Source organism: Somniosus microcephalus, chromosome 25, assembly GCF_052327205.1.
Source record: "Somniosus microcephalus isolate GS21.2 chromosome 25, FLI_Smic_1.0, whole genome shotgun sequence".
In the NCBI taxonomy this organism is placed as follows: domain Eukaryota; kingdom Metazoa; phylum Chordata; class Chondrichthyes; order Squaliformes; family Somniosidae; genus Somniosus; species Somniosus microcephalus.
This window is the reverse complement of record NC_141011.1, coordinates 33,901,550-33,924,055: the sequence shown is the minus strand read 5'-3', so window position 1 is coordinate 33,924,055 and position 22,506 is coordinate 33,901,550. Positions and strand designations below refer to the sequence as shown.

At 46.6% G+C, this 22,506-nt stretch overlaps 1 protein-coding gene across 6 annotated transcripts in view; it reads right to left on the bottom strand.

Moving 5' to 3' along the window:
- LOC147100671 (matrix remodeling-associated protein 8-like) overlaps positions 1–22,506 on the bottom strand; it is a 110,122-nt gene that overhangs the window by 50,667 nt on the left and 36,949 nt on the right. For 2 of the 6 annotated variants that reach the window (XM_085967164.1, XM_085967167.1), the window contains exon 1: positions 16,016–16,468. In XM_085967164.1, coding sequence (XP_085823290.1) covers positions 16,016–16,064 — 49 coding nt within the window. In that variant the 5' untranslated portion in view covers positions 16,065–16,468. Of the gene's footprint in view, positions 1–16,015; positions 16,470–22,506 lie in introns of those variants that run through there. The other 4 variants (XM_085967166.1, XM_085967165.1, XM_085967168.1 and 1 more) reach the window with 4 other exon arrangements.

Sequence of the window (22,506 nt, the reverse complement as noted above, 5' to 3'; positions counted from 1 at the left end):
TTGTTACACACTTCTGGCAGAATCCCTTTTGTTATCATGCAATAACTGCAGAGAACAACCAAAGCATCCATATTAGAACAGTCAATATCCAAGATGGAATGACAACATAACAGTGCTCCTAAACATCATGGGGGCGAAATTCCCTTCGTTTGCGCCTCCGGTGGGAGGCATTAACAGGGTGCGAATGGCTTTGCACCCCCCCCCCCCCCCAGGCGATAACTGCACCACCCGCGAAATTCCGTGGGAGGTTAGCGGCGGTGCTACCAGGTAGCGGAGGGCGGCCGGCCAAAAACAATCTGCCAATTTAAAAAAATATTTATTTTCGGCCACCAGTCATGGCACCTGTGCCGTGATCGGTCAGCCGGCACTCTGCATGAGTGCCAGGCTGATCGCGCAGCACTCTCGTCTCCGGTGGCCCACATATCTAAAAATAAACCTATAGAGCTTGCAGCGTGGGGCCCTTCCCTTTAATGCAGGGAAGCGACCCTGCAACACGGCAGCGCCATGCTTGGCCACTTGTGGCGCTGCTGAGCACCTCACCCCGGATCTGAACATTCCCCACCTCTTGCGCTCCAAGTGGCAAGTGAAGCACTTGATTTACACTCCACTTCCCTCTTGGAAGAAAAAATGGGAATTTAACTAATGTTTGAAAAAGTTAGCATGCGCTAACTTTCCAAACGTTTTTTACCTAGCGCCCCAAACGGCCCTCATGGGGAATTTCACCCCCCATGAGTCTTACTGCCAATAAGGTACAAGTGACAGCCCTTAACTATAATGGTTGGAAGAAACTAGTAGCAACAACGTCCGCTTATGGATAAGCCCTTCGACAATATCCAGGGAAATGGGAGGATGTGATTTCAGAATAATCCCGTCTATGACACTGATGATATTTCCATTGTGCATTCTACTCTATCGATCTTTAAAGCTAGAGTAAGGCTGCTCAATGATTGACAGTTTTGTGACCATATTGCACTCTGGCAGTTGGTTTGAGAGTGTCCAAAATCTGCTCACTAGTGTTAATGACTAATCCCCAGAAAGTGAATTAGAACATGGGATGCTTTATCACAAGTGGCTATAGAGGCAGAGACAAAATCATCACTTAAAAAGGAACTGGATAAGTATTTGAAAAGGAAGAATATAAAAGCGGAAAGGGCAGGGAACTGGGATTAGAGGAGGCAACTCCAGTTGAAAAGTGGGCACCAACACAGGGCCGATGGGCTGAGCTGTAATTTCTGTAACAGTCTTCACTGCATTCTGTCTGTGCCGGACTTGAACACATGTTCCAGAGGACAGACAGTAATACATTGCACCATCCAGTTTTCTGGAAGATTCTATGCAAAACTAAATACAGTTTTGTGTTGTTCAAAGATTAAGTAGACAGTCCAAAACATATCTCAGCCCCAGAATACCATCTCTGTAATCTGTAACACATGTTGTATTAAATGATTGTGCCAGACAGGCAGTCTGCTTTTGGTTTACAAAGTTGGGTCATTTGGAATTTAAAGGGATGGTTTTGGAGTTGAGCCAGTTGTAGTAAAGAGTGCAATTGGATAAAATAATGATGGGGTATCCGTACATGGTGCGAATTTAAGGGGTTGTTTCACGATGAAGCGGTCCTGGCTGGATTGGTAGGTGTCTGAAGGTTCCTGTAAATGATGTCCAGGATCCCACCTTACTGTAGATTATCAATATCGGTCATAGGGTAGAAATAAGTCAATGCTTTTTTAGAATGTTTGCAAAGTACAATTAAAGAAAGACCTGCATTATCAGGTCTCTCAGTCCTTCACATACAATAAATTAGTTAGTGCGATAACTTTCATTATGTTATGTTTTCAAATCCCTACATGGCCCGCCCCTCTCTTTCTCTATAACCACCTCCAGCCCTACAACCCTCCGAGATCCCTGCGCTCCTCCTATTCTGGCCTCTTGTGCACCCCGATTTCCACTGGCGGCTGTGCCTTCAGCTGTCCAGGCTCTAAGCTCTGGAATTCCCTCCCTAAACTTCTCCACCTCTTTTTCCTCCTTCAGGACGCTCCTTAAAACCAACCTCTTTGACCAAGCTTTTGGTCACGTGTCCTAATATCTCTTATGTGGCTCGGTGTCAAATTTTGTTGGATAATCGCTCCTGTGAAGCACCTATGGACGTTTTACTCCATTAAAGGTGCTATATAAATGCATACTGTTGTGGTTAGAAAGACAAGTTAATCCAACAGTTGGAAGAGAGATAAATGTTGGTCAGGACTCCATGAGAACTTGGCTCCTCTTCAAATATTCCCACAGGATCATTAACATCCACCTGAACCTGCAAACACAGGCTGCTGGATTCAGCAGGTAATTGCCTTTCCAGAACTGTTTGTGGGCCAGGAGGAGCAGGAGTGCTCCCCCCTCCCCCGTGATCTGATCTCCGCCCCCCGCTGAGCCACGATCTCTCACCAACGCAGACTTTCTGATCTCTTCCCAACCCTCTCCCGGTCTTTCTGATCCATCGCTCCCTCCTCTGCGCTCCCCAGCTCTGGCCTCCAATCTCCCCTCCACCCTTCCGATCCCCCCCGACCCTTCCGATTTCCCCGCCCCGACCCTTCCGATCTCACCCCCCGACCCTTCCGATTTCCCCGCCCCGACCCTTCCGATCTCACCCCCCGACCCTTCAGATTTCCCCGCCCCGACCCTTCTGATCTCACCCCCCGACCCTTCCGATTCCCCCACCTACGATTTCCCCCGACACTGCCTCTCCCCCCCCGACCGATCTCCCCCGACACCGGCCTCTGAACTCGTCCTCGCCCCGACCTACGATCTCCACCCCACCCCACCCCAGGCCTTTCCGATCCCTCCCTTCCTCCTCTCCGAGCTGCGGCATGGTGCTGAAGGCCTACTTGCCCGACAGCCAGCCAGCCTCTCAAACTAGCTCTCTCCGACTGGGAAACGGAGTGTTCTATGCAATGCTTGTACAGCTCTTTAGATCCATCAGATGATCCCAGATATCGCTAGTACAACATATTCCTTCGAGCTGCCTTCTGTATCCATTCCACAAAGGGATCACAGTTCTCAGGTGTCACATCTTTAATGGCCACATTCAGCTCTGATAAGAAATCTTCCCAATCTCCCATCTTAAAATTAAATCGACGGCGAAGCGGGAAGACAGCCATGTTGATCTCAATTCCGATGGGTTCGATCAGCCAAAACAGTTAACCCTTTACTTCTATCTCCCAAGTCAATAAGAATTTAAGATCAGATCTTCAGCTCCGCTTGAATATTTACTGATCAAAAATTTTGCTAAGTTGCAGTGTTGAGTGTAAAGCAATCATGTTTTTTTAAAGTTCTCTTAAGTTTCAGAACTCAAGTTGCGTGTCTCAAGGCAGGTTCCCATTTCTCCTAAAGGTGCAGCTCACTGGGGTTCAGGTTCCCTCCTCTCCTGAAGGCGCTGACTCTCACTGGGGTTCAGCTCCCCTCCTCTCCTGAAGGCGCTGAATCCCACTGGGGTTCAGGTCCCCTCCTCTCCTGAAGGTGCTGATTCTCACTGGGGTTCAGATTTACAGGGGCTCATGATCCTTTAGTACCTAATCAAGTGGCCATTCTTCATGCATGAGCCCAAACAGGTAGTATCATGAGGATATTGGACTTTGGTGAGCATCACAGCGAGCCAGTCATCAGATGACATACATCCACATTCACTTTCTAGATGCACTGAATAGTGATCAGGAATGGTGGCCTCGGCTTATCTTTTCTCTGCCTTTTGTTCAACAATCACAGGTATCAGCCGTGGCTCAGTTGGTAGCATTCTTGCCTCTGAGTCAGATGGTTGTGGTTTTAAGTTCCATTCCAGAGATTTGAGTATATAACCCAGGCTGACATTCCCAGTGCAGTATTCCCAGTGCTCCCAAAACAAGCACTCTACTCGGAGCTCCAGCACGGCAAGAGAGCCCCAGGTTTGCAGAGGAAACGCTTCAAGGACACCCTCAAAGCCTCCTTGAAAAAGTGTAACATCCTCACCGACACCTGGGAATCCCTGGCCCAAGACCGCACAAAGTGGAGGAGAAGCATCCAGGAAGGCGGCGAACACCTCGAGACTCTTTGCTGGGAGCAAGCGGAAGCGAAGGCAGCGCAAGGAGCGCATGTCAACCCAATCACCCCACCCGTCTCTTCAACCACCATCTGCCCCACCTGTGACAGAGACTGTAGGTCCCGCATTGGACTAATCAGTCACCTGCAAACTAATTTTTAATGTGGAAGCAAGTCATCTTCGGTTCCGAGGGACTGCCTAAGAAGAGGAGAAGATTGAGGGAGGGCTGCACTGTTGGGATGTGCCGTCTTTTGGATGAGACGCTACACCGAGTTCCTATCTGCCTTTTCAAGTCGTCGTCGTACGTGTCTTCATACTGTTCCCTTTGGGGAACTGTATGAAGTGGTGGAAGGATTTCTGGCCGCGATTAACGCTCCTTCCGTGACCGTAACCATCTTCGTACCAGCCATTAGGGTGGTTAGTCCTATGGCAGGAGGGTTTTACGGGCTCCCACAACCCATACGAGGCGGGGGGCGGGGGGGCCACCCACACCCACGGACGCAAGTATCCCGCTGGATGTCAACCCAGAATTTAGACCCGGAGCTCCGACTCCACTTGCCGGGACTGTCTGGAGCGGGGTTCGAAACCCTACGCCTTCTGGCCCAGCGGCGGGGATGCTACTGCTACGCCAAAGGCCCACTCCTGCCTTTTCAAGTAAATGCAAAAGATACCATGGCATTATTAGAAGAGCAGGGGAGTTCTCCCCGATGTCCTGGCCAATATTTATCCCTCAATCAACATCACTAAAAACAGATGATCTGGTCATTTATCACACTGCTGTTTGTGGGACCTTACTGTGCGCAAATTGGCTGCCGCATTTTCTACATTACAACGGTGACAACACTTCAAAAGTACTTCATTGGCTGTAAAGCACTTTGGTACGTCCTGAGGTCATGAAAGGTGCGATATAAATGCAAGTCTTTCTTTTTTCTGCTTCCGCCCGACTGGTTTGGGAAATATTAGCATGTTTTGTTGGATATTCTGAAGTGGGATCGGAGAAACTGGTTACATAGATACATAGATACATAGAAGATAGGAGCAGGAGTAGGCCATTCGGCCCTTCGTGCCTGCTCCGCCATTTAATGAGATCATGGCTGATCCTTTAATTCAGTATCCCGTCCCCGCCTTCTCTCCGTAACCCTTAACCCCTTTTGCCCGTAGAAATATATCTAATTCCCTCTTAAATATATTTAATGAGCTGGCGTACACTGCCCTCTGTGGCAATGAGTTCCACAGGTTCACCACTCTCTGAGTGAAGAAATTCCCCCTCATCTCTGTCCTAAATGGTTTAGCCCTTATCCTTAAATTATGTCCTCTAGTTCTGTTCTCACCCGCCAAGGGAAACATTCCTTCTGCATCCAGTCTGTCTAGACCTGTCAGAATTTTATACACTTCTATGAGGTCCCCTCTCAATCTTCTAAACTCCAGTGTGTACATCCCTAAACTACATAGTCTCTCCTCATAGGTCATTCCCGCCATTCCTGGTATCAGCCTGGTGAATCGCCGCTGCACCCCCTCCATGGCAAGAACATCCTTCCTCAGATGAGGCGACCAAAACTGTACACAGTACTCGAGGTGTGGTCTCACCAGTGCCCTGTACAGCTGCAGCAAGGTATCCCTGTTCCTGTATTCTAACCCTTTTGCTATGAAGGCCAGCATACCGTTTGCCTTCTTGACCGCCTGTTGCACCTGCATGCTCGCCTTCAGTGACTGGTGTACAAGAACACCCAGGTCTCTCTGTACTTCCCCCTCTCCCAATCTATTGCCATTTAAATAATAATTTGCCCTCCCGTTCCTGCACCCAAGGTGGTTAAATATTTCCCCATCAGCCTCCACTATTTAAATAAATGAAACAGTTGTGGGCATTAATATTTTAAGTCAAAACATCATTTCAATCTTCGAGATTCCTGCAAGCATAAGATAGGAATGGGAGAAGGTTTCTCAGCCCACCCGAGATGTCTTGCAATATAAGTCTATATTCAAAGGCTGTTCAGCTGATTGGAATCTCCTTCCTGCCTGGCACTCGGCCTTCTCTGTATTGTCCTCTCTTAGTCCTGTTAATTGAAAATATCCAAGTCTATTCACTCTTCCTTCTCCCTATATCCTCACTGTGTTGAAATTGAGATCTATCACACTGTCCCGTACTCCAACACATTCTTTTCCAGGCCTCCTTCAGCTCTCCCTCCTCCTATATGCTTTTAAAATCCAAGTTTGGTATCCCTTAATCATCACTTCCTAGTTGATCTGATCTTTTCATCCTTGGTGCTATCTATTCTGGGGGGCCTGACCTTCTCCAGGGTCAGCAGATTGCTCCTGGAACTTGTAGATAAGTCTTCATGAAATGCAATGAAACTGTGACCCAAAGACTCTCCTGACAGATCAATGCCTAAGGAAGCACTGTAGCACTGAACTATATGGACTAGAGGCCCCAAGTTTGCTCCCAGGTCTGTACTGAGTTAGCTGAGCTCCACTAAGGAAGCAACTGGAGTGCTACAGTTGACCTCAGTGCCCTTGAACTAGGGAAGGGAAAGTCAGCTGAGGTTCCTGCTCCTGAATTACTATCCAGTGACAGATCAACCTGGAACATTAACTCTGTTTCTCTCTCCACAGATGCTGCCTGACCTGCTGAGTATTTCCAGCATTTTCTATTTTTAGTTCAGATTTCCAACAGTATTTTGTTTTTGTACTATCCAGCGACACTTGCTGGACACTGTATGTATTTGGATGTCGCGTGAGGACAGGGTCAAGATTGGCCATGATGCTCTCCATGACACTCGGGGGGTGATTTTCTCAATGGGAAGCTTTTGGAGGCGGGACTCCCACTTGTCGGGTTTCAGTTCTGCCTCCATCAGCTTCTGGCCAACCAGCGGGATTTTCCCGATTGACCTGGTTAAGCCCGCCCGGCGGGCTTAGCAGGCCAATTAGGGGGAAGCCGGTTGTAGAGCACGTCAACATATGACGTGTCATCTGTCAAGAATTTTTGAAAGAAATGTCATCGTTTGACAGCTCTGTGAAGCTGTCAAACACTGACATTCTGTGTAGTTTGATGAGGTCTTGTATACAATGCATATGAGAATGCAACGGACATCTTCCATCTGCAACATGGAGGTGCAAGACTCTCCATATAGAAACTGACTGAAGCCTGCAGGAAGAAACAAAGGTAAGTACACTTTTAAAAACACTTAGGGGGAGAAATTGGGTGAGTAGCGCCACCTGTTAGTGCCTAAAGAGGCAGTCAGTGGCTGTAGCGCCACTGGCTGTGTCTCCGGCGATATTCAGTAGGGGCGCTAATGGTGGCATTAGGCATTTGCGCTGCGCCGCCACCGATGACGTCATCGGTGTGCGCAGCGCCCCATTCGTGCGCCGTTCGCGCGATATTTGGTAGCGAACGCTGCAGTTGCACCGCTCGCTACCCGCGCCCGTTTCATGGGGCCTTACTGTGCCGGCAGCAGCGCAAGTTAAGGTGGAGGTGCGGTGCGGCTGCTTTTCCGGCGGCCGCCTGCCAGCACCTCCGTCCCCGGCCTCCTAACCACCCCCCCGCGGCATTGCCGGCTGTTTCCCGAGAGCCCGGCACTTCTCCTTGGTGCCGGGCTCATTTGCCGGCACTCGCGATCGGGGCTCGCGCTGTTGCAGGCACCTCCCCCTTAACAGTGGGAGGATGGCCTGCAGTACCGCAGCGTGCCGTGCCGCAGCGCCACGTTGCGCTGCGATATTCAGTTTCAGCGCCCTAAGAGAGACGCGGAGCGCCTCGAGCCTCGCCCCGTGTCCCTCGAGGGGCAATGAAACTGAATATCTGGCGATCGGTATCACTCCGATCGCTGCGCTAAATCCTGCGCTCCGCCAACTTTTGCGCCCCAACCCAATTTCTAGGCCTTAGGACTTACCTCAGATACTCACCTCTACACTCTTGCACCCATCACTTTCCTTCACAACACATTTTTGCAGCCCCACCCCGACCCCTGCAGATCCATTACTCGCCTCGGTGATCATGGCAGGTTTTGGAGCCTTCGGGAAGCCCGCATTTGTGAGGGCAAAAACGGGATAATCCTATTTTCTGCCCGTTAACTACCTGTTAACAGGCAGTTAATAGGCTTTAATCCCTTCCCGCCTCCAAGGAGACGGGACCCGGCGCAGGACGGCAACCCGCCTCCTGGGAAGTTGGCATGGAGGTGGGTTGGGGGCGGGTTTGCCACCCGCCCCAAATTCTGCCATTTACCCGGCAGTCCCACCTCCATACCCGCCTCCTCGGGGCTGAGAAAATCGCCCCCTCGGTGTCTGGGCTCATACATGGTCACTTGGCCAAGGTATTGGAGGGAGCCTGGTTGCTGTATAACCCATGCACCAACACCTGCAGGAGAGGAAAAGCGAAATCTAGTGCACAGGTACAAAAAGTACGAATGGAATGGTGACTTTTATCTCAAGGGGGGCTGGAATACAAAGGGGAGGAAGTTATGCTCCAGTTGTATAGAGCCTTGGTCACACCCCATCTGGAATACTGCGTTCAGTTTTGGGGACCACATCTTAGGAAAGTTATATTGGCCTTGGAGGGGGTGCAGTGCAGACTCAACACAATTATTCTAGGTTTGAAAGGGTTACATTATGAGGACAGGTTGCATAAACTTGGCTTGTCATCTCTTGAGTTTAAATGGCTGTGGAGTGGTCTAACTGAGGTGTTTAAATGATAAAGGATTCGATAGGGTAGATACAGAGTAACTATTTCCTCTGGTGGGGGAATCCAGAACAAGGGGGGCACAATCTTAAAATTAGAGCGAGGCTATTCAGGAGCGCAATCAGGAAGCACTTTTTCACACAAAGGGCAGTAGAAATCTGGTACTCTCTCAACAACTACAACAACAACTTGCATTTATATACTGCCTTTAATGTAGTAAAATGTCCCAAGGCACTTCACGGGAGCGATTATCAAACAAAATTTGATACCGAACCACATAAGGAGACATTAGGACAGGTGACCAAAAGCTTGGTTAAAGAGGTAGGTTTTAAGGACCATCTTAAAGGAGGAGAGAGGTAGAGAGGGAATTCCAGAGCTTAGGGCCAAGGCAGCTGAAGGCACAGCCGCCAATGGTAGAGCAAAGAAAATCAGGGATGCGCAAGAGGCCAGAATTGGATGAGTGCAGAGATCTCGGAGGGTTGTAGGGTGGACGCTGGGTCAACTGAAATTTTCAGGACTGAGATCGACTGATTTTTTATTAGATAAGGGTATCAAGGGATATGGATCAAAGGCGGGTAAATGGAGTTGAGGTACAGATCACCCATGATCTAATTAAATGGCGGAATGACCTACTCCAGTTCCTACGTTCCTAAAAGGGGACAAAATTCTTGTGACCCTTTGCAGATAAAGCAGTAGGTTCGTCCTGTAAAGTGGGCCGGAGAATTACAGTCAAGGTTAGTAACAGCTGTTTAAAATTAGAAAAGAATTCTGAGCTGTGCAGAGTCAGGAACTTCAGGGTCACATGACCCTGCTCTTGAAGAGGGAGAAGAGAAAAACAGTAAAAAAAACATTTAAAATATCATCTGGGGAGCACCTGCCAGGAAGTGAGTAACTAACCAGGGCACCACATTAGTAAAAGGCATTGGAGTAAAACCAAAGCGAGTGATGCACCAGGCTCAATGGGAATAAAAATAAGACAAATTAAGGTTGTTATAAATTAAGGACAGGGAAAGGAGCAAGGAATGTTCAATGGTATGAAATATCATTTAATTCAAGCCTCCATCCAAATGTTCTGAAAACAGAACAACCAGCATGATGCACAGCAAGGGATCAGAGTGTTACACACAAAATAATGCAGAGACAGGAGCGGGTTATATACAGGATAGGGTGTGTTACAAACAGGATAGCAAAAGAAAAGAAAGATTTGAATTTATATAGCGCCTTTCACAACCACCGGACGTCCTAAAGCGCTTTACAGCCAATGAAGCACTTTTTTTTTTGAAGTGTAGTCACTGTTGTAATGTAGGAAACGCAGCAGCCAATTTGCGTTACAGCAAGCTCCCACAAACAGCAATGTGATAATGACCAGATACTGTAATCTCTTTTAATGATGTTGATTGAGGGTTAAGTTTTGGCCAGGACACTGGGGATAACTCCCCTGCTCTTCTTCGAAATAGTGCCATGGGATCTTTTACGCCCACCTGAGAGAGCAGACGGTTTAACATCTCATCCGAAAGATGGCACCAGACAGGATAGAGTGTGTTACATACAGTATAACACACAGGATAGGGTGTGTTACATATGGGATAATTCACAGAAAGAGTGCACTAAATACAGGATAACACACAAACATTCATGCATTGCATAAGCATAACACACATGTCACATGAGTGTTGACAAGCTATTCAACCTGAGAGACCATCACAGTTTAGCCTGATCTTATCCCACCTCACATCCACACACAGTTTCCAGCAAGAGTCACTGGATAATGATCAGGAGCAGGAAACCTGATGGATTTTTCCCTCCCTATCCAACTGTTGCCCTGGCTGAAATCAGATAATGCAGCACAAAACCATAGCCTATTTTAAAAAGGAACAAAATAAATGTTTTATGCAAGGTGACGTGTGTTAAAATCATCTCACCAACTTCACACTGCAGGTTTAAACAAAGTGTCACAGCACCAAATAAAAGTACAGACCTACTCCCCTCTTTTGTCTCTAATTCTAACCCCACGTCCTTCTCTAATTCTAATCCCACTCCCCTCTCTCTCTCTGATTCTAACCACACACCCCTCTTACCGTCTCTAATTCTAACCCCACTTTCCTCTTAGTCTCTCCGATTCTAATCCCACTCCCCTCTTTCTCTCTCTGATTCTAACCACACTCCCCTCTTACCGTCTCTAATTCTAACCCCACTTTCCTCTTAGTCTCTCCGATTCTAATCCCACTCCCCTCTTTCTGATTCTAACTGCTCTCCTGTCTTCCTCTCTGATTCTAACGCCACTCCCCTCTTCCTCTCTTATTCTAACGCCACTCCCCTCTTCCTCTCTTATTCTAACACCCCTCCCCATTTACTCTCTGATTCTAACAGGATCTAGCCAGAGTAAAATGGAACCAAAGACTGACAGGAAAAACTGTAATGGAACAATGGGTGATCTTTAAGGAGGTATTCCAAGTACAGGTAAGGTACATTCCAACAAGAGGGAAGGGTAAGGGAACCAAAGCAAGGACTCCTTGGATGACAAGGGAGATAGAGAAGATGATGAAACAAAAAAAGGGGGTGTATGATGAATGTCAGGTGAATTCTTCAAGGGAGAACCAGACCAAATATAGTAAGTTGAGAGGGGAAGTGAAGATGAAAATAAGATTGACAAAGAGAGAATATGAGAGTAGAATGGCGGTTAACATAAAAGGGAACCCAAAAATCTTCTACTGGCATGTAAACAGTAAGCGGGTAATAAGAGGCAAGGTGGGGCCTATTAGGGACAAAGAAGTTGATATGTGCTTAGAGGCGCAGGGCAAGGCTAGAATACTCAATGAGTACTTTGTATCAGTGTTTACCAAGGTGGTGGATGCTGACAAAATATCAGTAGAAGTGGAAAAAGTAGAAGCAATGGAAAGGGTGAAAATTGATAGACAGGATGTACTGGAAAGGCTGGGTATGCTTAGAGTGGAAAAGTCGCCTGGTCCAGATGGCTTGCATCCCTTGCTAAGGGAATTGGGGGAGGAGATAGCAGAAGGGCTTGCCATAATTTTCCAATCTTCCCTAGATGCGGGGGAGGTGCCTGAGGATTGGAAAGTGGCAAATGTGACACCATTGTTCAAGAAAGGGTGTAAGGACAATCCTAATAACTACAGGCCAGTCAGTTTAACATCAGTGGTGGGTAAAGTTTTAGAAACAATAATCAAGGAAAAAATTAATGGGCACTTGGAGATGTTTAAGCTAATTAAGGAGAGCCAACACGGATTTGTAAAAGGCAGATCGTGTTTGACTAATCTAATTGAATTTTTTGATGAAGTAACAGGGAGGATTGATGAAGGGAATGCAATGGATATTGTCTACATGGAGTTTCAGAAGACATTTGACAAAATACCACATAGAAGGCTGGTTAACAAAATTGAGGCTCATGGAATAGGTGGGTCTGTGGCAGCTTGGATAAGGAATTGGCTTAAGGACAGAAAACAGCGAGTTGTGGTAAATGGCTGTTTTTTAGACTGGAAGATGGTAGACAGTGGTATTCCCCAAGGGTCAGTGCTGGGGCCACTGCTTTTTTTGATATAATATATAAGTGACCTGGATATTGGAATACAGAGTAGAATTTCTAAATTTGCCGATGACACCAAACTTGGGGGTGTGGCAAACAGTGATGATGATATTAATCGACTGCAACAGGTCATAGAAAGGCTAGCAGAATGGGCAGTCAAGTGGCAGATGGAATTTAATACAGAGAAGTGTGAGGTGATGCATTTTGGCAGAAGGAACAGGGAGAGGCAATATACACTTAATGGCACAGTTTTAAAGAGTGTGCAGGGACAGAGAGACCTGGGAGTTAATGTGCATAGGTCCCTGAAGGTGGTGGGACATATTGAGAGAGTGGTTAGCAAAGCATATGGGATCTTGGGCTTCATAAATAGAGGTATTGAGTACAAAAGTAGAGAAGTTATGCTGAACCTTTATAAAGCGCTGGTTAGGCCACAACTGGAGTATTGCATCCAGTTCTGGTCACCACACTTTAGGAAGGATGTGAAGGCCCTTGAGAGGGTGCAGAGGAGATTTACCAGAATGGTTGCGGGGATGGGGTATCTTCGCTACAAGGACAGGTTGGAGAAGCTGGATTTGTTTTCATTAGAGCAAAGGAGGTTGCGGTGATTTGATAGAGGTGTACAAGATTATGACAGGTTTGGATAGCTAGACGGGGAAAGGCTGTTCCCACTAGTTGATGGTACAAGGACTAGGGGACACAGATTTAAGGTTTTGGGCAAGAGATACAAGGGGGATGTGAGGAAAAACTTTTTTACGCAGCAAGTGGTGAGGACCTGGAACTCGCTGCCGACGGAAGTGGTGGAAGCGAACACACTCAGTGTTTTCAAGGGGAGACTGGATAGGCACTTGAGGGAAATAAACTACAGGGATAGAGCAGGGGAATGGGACTGACTGGATTGCTCTACAGAGAGCCGGCATGGACTCGATGGGCCGAATGGCCTCCTTCTGTGCCGTTATGACTATGACACTCCGCCCTTTTATCTCTATTCTAACGCCTCTCCTCTTCCTCTCTTTTTCTAACCCTAGTCCCCATTTACTTTCTGATTCTAACGCCACTCCCCTCTTCCTCTCTTATTCTAACACCACTCCCCATTTACTCTCCGATTCTAACGCCACTCCCCTCTTCTTCTCTCTAATTCTAACCCCCACTCCCCTCTTATTGACTCTGGTTCTAACCCCACTGCCCTCTTACTGTCTCTAATTCCAACGTAGATTTACAAAAATCTGACTTGCCTAATTCTCTTTCCACAAGATGCATTCCTGCAATGACAAAATTGTGATAGATAAGGTCTCTGCGTTCCAGGAACTGTCAGGGTTGGGTTCAATTTTTGTAGATGGGAACGAGGAAGAGTGGTCGGCCTGGAAGGTGTGTGATAAGGACTCTCCAAATTTGTGTTTATTTCTGTGGGTTTTAGTGCATAATGTGCCTGAACTAGCAGAGTGTATCCTGGGGTGGTATGAATCATTCCCAGAGGTGTTTGAGTTGATGACATCGAGATTTCACGATTTGTTGTTTCTCTCATCTCCACTGTAGCAGTTACAAACACAGTACAAGCAATCACTTCCACAAGACCATCCTAAATTTGTTAAGGGATGATTTTAATCCTGCCCGCCCAGCAGAAACCAAGCAGGCAGTTAAAATCGTCCTTGAGACTTCCTACCCAGGTCCCGCTCTTTCCCGCAGGTTCCGAGTTTACTGGGCTATTCTGAGCGGGCAAGAAAGACCCTCATGATCCTTCTTTAAATATGGCATCATCAGGGCCTGACTGCTATTGGAACCAGAGGCCTTTGTGGAGAAGCCTAGTGAGAAGAGGGCTCAGGGCCAGAAGAGGCCCAAAAAGGTAAGTCTTGTTCCTTTTTTTGACTTCCTTGTGAGGCCAGGAAGAGCAGGAGTGCTCCTCCCCTACCCTGGGCTCCCCCAACTCACCCGACCGTGAGGCTCTCCGAACCAGTTACCTGAGTGTCGGGGGCCATTCCTTCGGCTGCCCGACATCCCACTGCTGCCCGGCCAGCTGCTGCTGCCTGCCGGTTTTGGGTGGGAGACTGACAGGGCTTACACGGATGAGGCCCAGAAGGTAAAATCTCCTGGGCATCACATTGTCGAGGTCAGTATAGTTGGTTGCCCACCTTGGCCCCCAGTTAAAATTGAGGCATCTCTCCTGTAGGCATTGACTCGTGCTGAGGTACAGGATCTGCAGGCACCGCCCGCCCTCCAGTACCTCCCTCGATTGACTGTCCTTCATGTGCGAGTCTAGACAGTGAGTGTTGGAAGTACATTCAACAGTGGGGGAATCACAGCCAAGCCCAATCCTGTCCTCTGGTTTCACACATGCATCTTTCAGCAGGAGTGACTGAATAGTAACCAGGAGCAAGAACCTTTGTGGATTTGTTCCCCTTCCTAGCCCAGGGACACCGAGGTCAATTGTAGTCAGGACTGAGGTGAGCTAAGCACACCAGGGATAGACATCTGGTCTATATTCAAATTTAACTGAATGACTCCATATTTTATTTTGTGTCATCAGATCTAGCTTTGATAAAACAGAGTGTGAACAGGACTGTCATATTAGCCAGATCCCTTTAAGAGTGAATCTCACCGTTGATGGTTTTCTTTTATTCCCAAGGGCTGAATTTTGTGGTCATCAAGATGATGGATGTTAGTTGGGGGAACAACACTTTCCACACCAGGTAAACAGTCTGAACATCAAACACTCCCAGGGCAGGTCCAGCACAGGTTAGATACAGAGTAAAGCGCCTTCTAAACTGTTCCACTGAACACTCCCAGGGCAGGTCCAGCATGGGTTAGATATGGAGTAAAGTGCCTTCTAAACTCTTCCATCAAAGACTCCCAGGGCAGGTCCAGCACGGGTTAGATACAGAGTAAAGCGCCCTGTACACTGCCCCATCAAACACTCCCAGGGCAGGTCCAGCACGGGTTAGATACAGAGTAAAGCGCCCTGTACACTGCCCCATCAAACACTCCCAGGGCAGGTACAGCACGGGTTAGATACAGAGTAAAGCTCCCTCTACACTGCCCCATCAAATACCCAAGGCAGGTTCCAGCATGGGTTAGATAGAGAGTATAGCTCCTTCTACACTGTCCCATCAAACACTCCCAGGGTAGATACAGCACGGGTTAGATACAGAGTAAAGCGCCCTGTACACTGCCCCATCAAACACTCCCAGGGCAGGTCCAGCACGGGTTAGATACAGAGTATAGCTCCCTCTACACTGTCCCATCAAACACTCCCAGGGTAGATACAGCACGGGTTAGATACAGAGTAAAGCTCCCTCTACACTGCCCCATCAAACACTCCCAGGGCAGGTACAGCACGGGTCGATAGAGTTAAGCTCCTTTGGCCAAAGAAGAGCTGAGCAGAGCAGCTCTAAATATGCAGGAAAAATTGCACAGGCAGCAAGGTCCTTCTTTAGTCGAAACTCTGCCGCTTTATTCCAGGGACAAATGTTGCTTATTGAAAAGCCACTAGCCATGTCTCTCTAACCTCCGACTAAAACACCAGGAATGATCACAAGTCAACAAGCTGCCACTAACACTCTGCACACACATACCGTACAACTCGCAACACCCTAACCAGAAAACTTTAGTTTAGCGATTGCCTCTTTGTCCAGTTACTGGGTGACAGAGAAGAATGCAAATTTTCAATCAGGATACAATAATGAGATTTATATCGCTGAATCTTTAACCAAATAACTTTTTTTTTTAATCAGTAGGTAGAACTCCTTACCTTTTAAGAGCAGGAGATGCCACACCAGGAGTTTTGCCAGCTGTCCCATTCTCTCCCTTTTTCTTTTGTCTTCAGTAAACTTTTCACAGTTGTTTCTAATCAAAAACAAATCATGACATCATCACAGCCCTTCGTTGCAGAAGCTCCAAGTATTTTTGGTCCAAAAGGGACCCGTTTCAGTTTGGAGTTTTTCTTTTATCAGGGTGGGGGGGTGGTGTCCTGACCTGTCAGTAAAGTTTTTTTCTCGAGGTGGAACCAGCCTCACAAGCAAATGAGCCCCTTTTGTCTCCAATTAATTCCGAAGCCTGTGCTGTTTCTAACTTTGGCATAAGGTAATGTGACTCTCCTGCTAATCGCACTGCTCTGCACAGCTCCAGATCCTAAGCTGTGTTTTCTTCTTTCTCTGTGTGTGTTATTAATTTGCTCGGAGTTGGAGCAGTTTCGAGCTGTCCCAGCCCTATTTGACTCTGGGCCATAAAACTTCTCCGCTTGGGACTTTTCTGACTTATTTTGATTCTTTTCTCTTTAATCTGTCCCCTGTGTATTAGCCTGAACTTGCCTTATAGAAGCCTCTCAGCTGAGATCTTTTAACCCTCTGTGTGCTGGTGTAATTCGAAGCGCAATATTCTCTCAAAAACAGTGTGTATTGATTCACTTTACCAAATACAGCCACAGATGGACTTGTATTTATACAGCAGCTTATCACACTACACTTCCCTCCTTGTTCAGAAGCCCCAACTTACCAAGTCTGTCAGAAATGGGTTTCAGCTGCCTCAGGGCACATACTTGCTTGTGCCAGCAGCTCAAGGGGTAGGCTGTGCCACGCTGAATTTTTCAAGAGGAATTCCTCCCCCTAATTTGAATAGGCCACTGGCTCAGGATGGGCCTGTCCAGGGAGCTTGGCTAGGCCCTGGGGCACACTTGGCTGGGGAGCAGTGAGATGAAAGACCAGTTAATCTATAGTTTTTTTGGTGGTTTTGGTTTTCACAAAACAGATACACGTAGCGATATTAGTCTATATTTTCTCCCTCCCCCACCCCCCTTTGTGGTGTGGACAGTTCCTGGAGTTCCGTGCTCAATGACTGCTCCCCATGGACCTTCCCCAAGTGCCCATACTTCCCATGTCATCCCAGGTGATGAGTGTTTGCAGGCGCTTTTTTAAATTATTTGTTTCTTTGATGTAAGCCAGTGTTTATTGCCCATCCCTAGTTACCCCGAGGGCATTAAGAATCAACTACATAGTGTGGGACTGGAGTCACATGTAGGCCAGATGAGAATAGAGGTGGCAAGTTCCGTTCCCTGAAGGTCATTAGTGATCCAGTTGGGTTTTTATGACAATCCAGCAGTTTTCATGGTCATTTTTGTCTGCTGATTTATTAAATTTGGTTTTACAATTTGCCAAGTAAGATTTGAACTCATGATCTCTGGGTTACTCCCCCAGTACCACAACTTCTGTATCCTGTTCAGCTGCGAGTAAGGCTGTACACTGTTCATGAGGTATATATTTTCTACAAAGTCCCCACAGTTGGGGAGGGGAGAGTGCAGAAAAGTTTAACATAATTTTTTGGAGAGTTTCATGCAATTCATCAGATCTCCCCAACCTTAAAGCTTCAGAAAAACATACAGTGCTAATGGAGAGCAGAAAGCCCCAATCAGCAATCATGCTGGCTCGGGCTCACAATCAGGAGTCAGGACTCTGGGCATCTTTTCCGTATTCCCAACCCAGCATCACTGGGCCCTATTGCAGCACCCCCAACTGTTTAACCCTGATGAGATCAGCTAACTTAGTGCAGACTGGGGGGAAAATCCATGAGCTTCCTGATCTCCAGGGCCCACTGACACGACTCTAGAACACACCCCTCCATAAAATACCCTCGATAACACGCCCCTCTACAGATACACCTCTATAACACACCCTTTATAAACACACCTCTATAAATACCATCCTTGATCACACCCTTCAACACACACACCTCTATAACATGCCCTCTATAACACGCCCCTCTGTAACACTCCTTTAGAACACATCGCTCTAGAACACACCCCTCTATATCACAGTCTATAAACGCTCTTCCAGAAATACCCCTCTATAACACACCGTCTATAAGCTCCCCTCTATAACACACCGTCTATAAATACCCCTCTCTATCACACCGTCTATAAACAGCCCTCTATAAATGCTGTTCTATACACGCCCCTCTAGAACACACCTTTTCGGTGAAAAAACGTTTCCCGTCTTCCCTTCTTAATCCTAGATCACTCGTCCCTGAATTTCCATGGGGGTTCTCCTGATCTCCCGCTGTATCATCTGTACAACGTCAGTGGAACCCCCAAAGAAGTGGAGAAATTACCGTTTCCAGCTTTTTACACTGAGTCATCAGGGGAGTTCCACCGATCTCCCTCTAAAGCTACGGCAGGAGATCGGGAGAAGCCCAGCGGAAATTTAGGGCCCTCAATTTTAACTGTTATCTCCTACAATGTGACCCCTTCATCACAGTGAACAATTTGCCCCACACCACAATTCCCTGTACGATTAGCTCACTATTTTGGCCACGGTGACTGTGAAAGGCAACAGATAAAAGGTAGCCATCCCTGTAACTGAGTATGAGACAGTTTGTACTGCTCCCTGAGAGGGGCAGTTATGGAGAACCATTAGGAAGGGGCTGAAAAGAGTTGTCCTACACAATTTCACAATTCACAATTCAAATCGCTTTATTGGCATGATAAGTTACATCTTATGTTGCCAAAGCATCAAAATACATTTATGGTTTAGCACATAAACGCAGTTCTATTCATACAGTGTATAAACAGGTATATCCCTGAGTGTATAAATATACATTCGCATTGTTTATATATATTCTTTTCTTAGTTTACTGGTTGTCCCTCTGTTCATGGCAAGCTGTAACATAGTGTGCCGCCAGTGTTATACAGCTTCTCTCCTCTCCCAGTAGGAATGGGAGTTTTTGGTTGTCATTCAGATTTCTGAAATCAGGGCATATTTGTGAGAATTTTTGGTAGAAATTCTCCCTGATGCCCTGATATTTTCCACAAGCTGTGAGGAAGTGCATCTCTGTCTCCACCACTCCCTGACTGCAGTGAGAGCATATCCTGTCCTCTCTTGGCAGCCTGGTCTGCCTGTGCTACACACTCTGTCATCCACGGGAGGTGCTGCTGCCCACAGCGACCATGCCCTTATTGAATCCACCACCAACACATCTGCCCATTAAAAAGTTTAGCACTTGGCAGGCTGTAATAGGAAGAAGGTTTTTGAAAAGGATAGAAAGGCAATTTAAAAAAAAATTGATATCCAAATGATTGTAAATGTACAATGAATGAAGAACTGACTAAATAGCATTGCCATGAGGAGAGGAACACAGGCGCACCTTGTGTAGCAGCTGAGAAGTAGTTATGAATGCTAAAGGGCAGGGTGAGGGGCAGAGGAAATGAGGCAAGACACAGCTGCAGAGCTGGCAGACAGTTGCCATAGGCTCGATGAACAGATCCATGTTGGGACTAGAGAAGTCGCAGCTGGGTCTGAGTGCAGCAATCATTAAAGTTATTTCAACTGCTCTAATCTGGAACACTGTGGTGTGAAATATATAATTATCATTTAAAAAACAACTTGAAATATAGATGCAGAAATAGTCCTTGTGTCAACTTGGCTCAGTTGTAACACTCTCGCTTCTGAGTTAGAAGGTTGTGGGTGGAAGGCCGACACTTCAGTGCAGTACTTGAGGGACTGCTGCACTGTTGGAGGTGCCTTCTTTCAGATGGGAGGTTAAACCTGTCAGTCTGCTCAGGTGTATGTAAAAGATCCCTTTGCACTATTTCAGGAAGAGCAGGGAGTTCTCACCGGTATTTTGGACAATATTTATCCCTCAACCAACATCACTAAAACAGATTGGCCAAGAAATTGAATAGTACCTGAAAAATGTGCGCTCTGCGGCCCAATTTCCAGGCCGTTATCTGGTCATTTATCTCATCGCTGTTTGTGGGAGCTTGCTGTGCGCAATTTGGCTGCCAAATTTCCTACATTACAACAGTGACTACACTTCAAAAGTACTTAATTGGCTGGGAAGTGCTTTGGGACGCCATGAAGACGTGATAAGTTGCTGTAGAAATGAAAGTTCTTCCTTTATGTTAGAGATAGAGTATTGCATTTTTTTGATGCTGTAAAGAATTTGGAGACAAAAGAAGTGTTTTTAGTTCTGGGAGCCAGGAGCCATGTTACTGTTGGTGGTTAACTCCTGACTGACTACTATGGACAGAGGCAATCCTACAGCTTCTACTCAACCCTATGTAAAGGAGGGACTTTAAGGGAGTTTCCCATCATCATTAAAATCACTAAACATTCAGTTACTTGACATTCCTGCTTTGAAGAAAATTTCTTACTTACTATAGAAGCATTGTATCCTACATGCAGCCTCCTCCCTGCTTCCACACTGTGTTAAAATCGAAACACATTGGCCTAGAAATTCAATCAGCCCAAAAACCAGCGCACAGAGGGTGGGGTTTGCGATTCACGCGCCTGTTTCCCCGGTCCCCACCAGCACGTGAAATTGGTGCTGGGACCTCATTATAATAAGTCAGGCATGCAACCAGCGCTATTCATTGGCTGCACACCTGTTTGGGGGGCCAGAAATCCGGCTTCACTGATAACTCTTAAAATCAGCCAGTCCCTCTTAAAAGGGAGGTGCACACTGTCTGCAAACAGTAAGCAACACTTCAGAAGAAACAAATGGCTGGAAAAAGCACTGATAGGACATCCAAATTCTGTGAGGCCACCTTGGAGGCCCTGGTCCAAGCACTGGACTGCAGGAAAGAGATCCTCTTCTCCCTCGGGGGCAGAAAGTGCTCCAGTCAATATCTCCACCACCAGTGCGAAGAGGTGGCTGAGCTGGTGAATGCCAGGAACTTAGCTCCCAGGAGATGGCTGCAATGCAGGAAAAAATTCAATTACCTCTCCAGAGTCGTCATGGTAACATTACCGTTCTCTTACTCGCTGCTCACACCTCCACCACCTCTACTAGCCTCACTACTCACAATACTCCCCACCCCCGCTTCCCTTCACTCCTACAATCACCGCACCACACTTCACTCCATCCCCTTCTCCTCTTACTCACAGACTCTGCACCTCATACACTCACCCCTATTCCAACCCTCACTTCCCCACACCTCACATCTGACTCACTGCAGACAAGCTTTTCGATCATGCCAGGCACATTCTCTAAACACCTCACAAGGATGTCATTAACATTCTCTCTTGCAGGAAGGCTGTAAACATTGAACCAACATTTTAGCAAGAAGGATGTAAGTGTGGAGTTATCAAGTTACAGCCATACTTCAAGTCAGCACTCGGCTAAAATCTTACACATGTTGTTTTGTGAGTTGACCTTATCCAACATTAAGTGCTGTTTGGACTCGCCAATTTCCTGAGTTCTCAGTTCATATTTTACTGCACATATCAACACCAGGGCCTTCCAAATACATACACGGTTCATAGTTCTAAGAGATTGGGGTTTCCAAACACTAAGTGCTGAGACTGAAAATAAAGAGTCGGAAATGCTGTGTTCTTCAGCAACACTTTGAAAAGAAATGCCCAATTTTCTCTGAGGAATGAACTCTTGGGCTCTTCGCTGTGCACATTTAACTGCCTTGTTTAAAATGAGGTGCACGTACAGTTGATATTTATTTATTGGAGTACTGTGTACAGTCCTGGGTTGTACAAACACTGCAGAGCGTACAGAGAAGAGCAACAAGAATGATTCCAATGTGAGGAAATGTTGGAAAAAACTCAATCTCTACAAGCTTAAAGAAGATGGTGGAGGAGAGAAACCTTGATGAAGTTTATGAAATGTTAATTGCCTTAAAAAAAGGTAAATCCTAAAAATTACTTTAAAATGAGGCAGGATATTACCTAGAATTTACAGCACAGAATCAGGCTATTCGGACCAACAGGTCTATGCCGATATTTATGCTCCACACGAGCCTCCTCCCACCTTAATTCATCTAACGCTATCAACATATATTTCTTTCCATTCTCTCTCATAAACTTATCTAGCTTCAATTGAAATGCATCTATGCTATTCGCCTCAACCACTCCATGTGGTAGCAGATTCCACATTCAACCACTCTCTGTGTAAATAAGTTTCTCTTGAATTCCTTATTGGATTTATTAGTCACTATCTTATATTTATAGCCCCTAGTTTTGCACTCCCCCACAAGTGGAAACATTTTCTCTACATCTACAAATCAAACCCCTTTCATAATTTTGAAGACATCTAACAGGCCACCTCTCAGTCTTCTCTTTTCTATAGAAAAGAGCCCCAGCTCTTTTAGAAGGAGCAGAAGTTATAAACATAAACTATTGAAAAATCAATTTAGATCAGTCCTTCACACAAGGACCAATAAATGTCTGGAATAATTGGCCAAACCCAGAGTAGAGACACAAATCATAGAATAATACAGCACAGAAGGAAGCCATTCAGCCA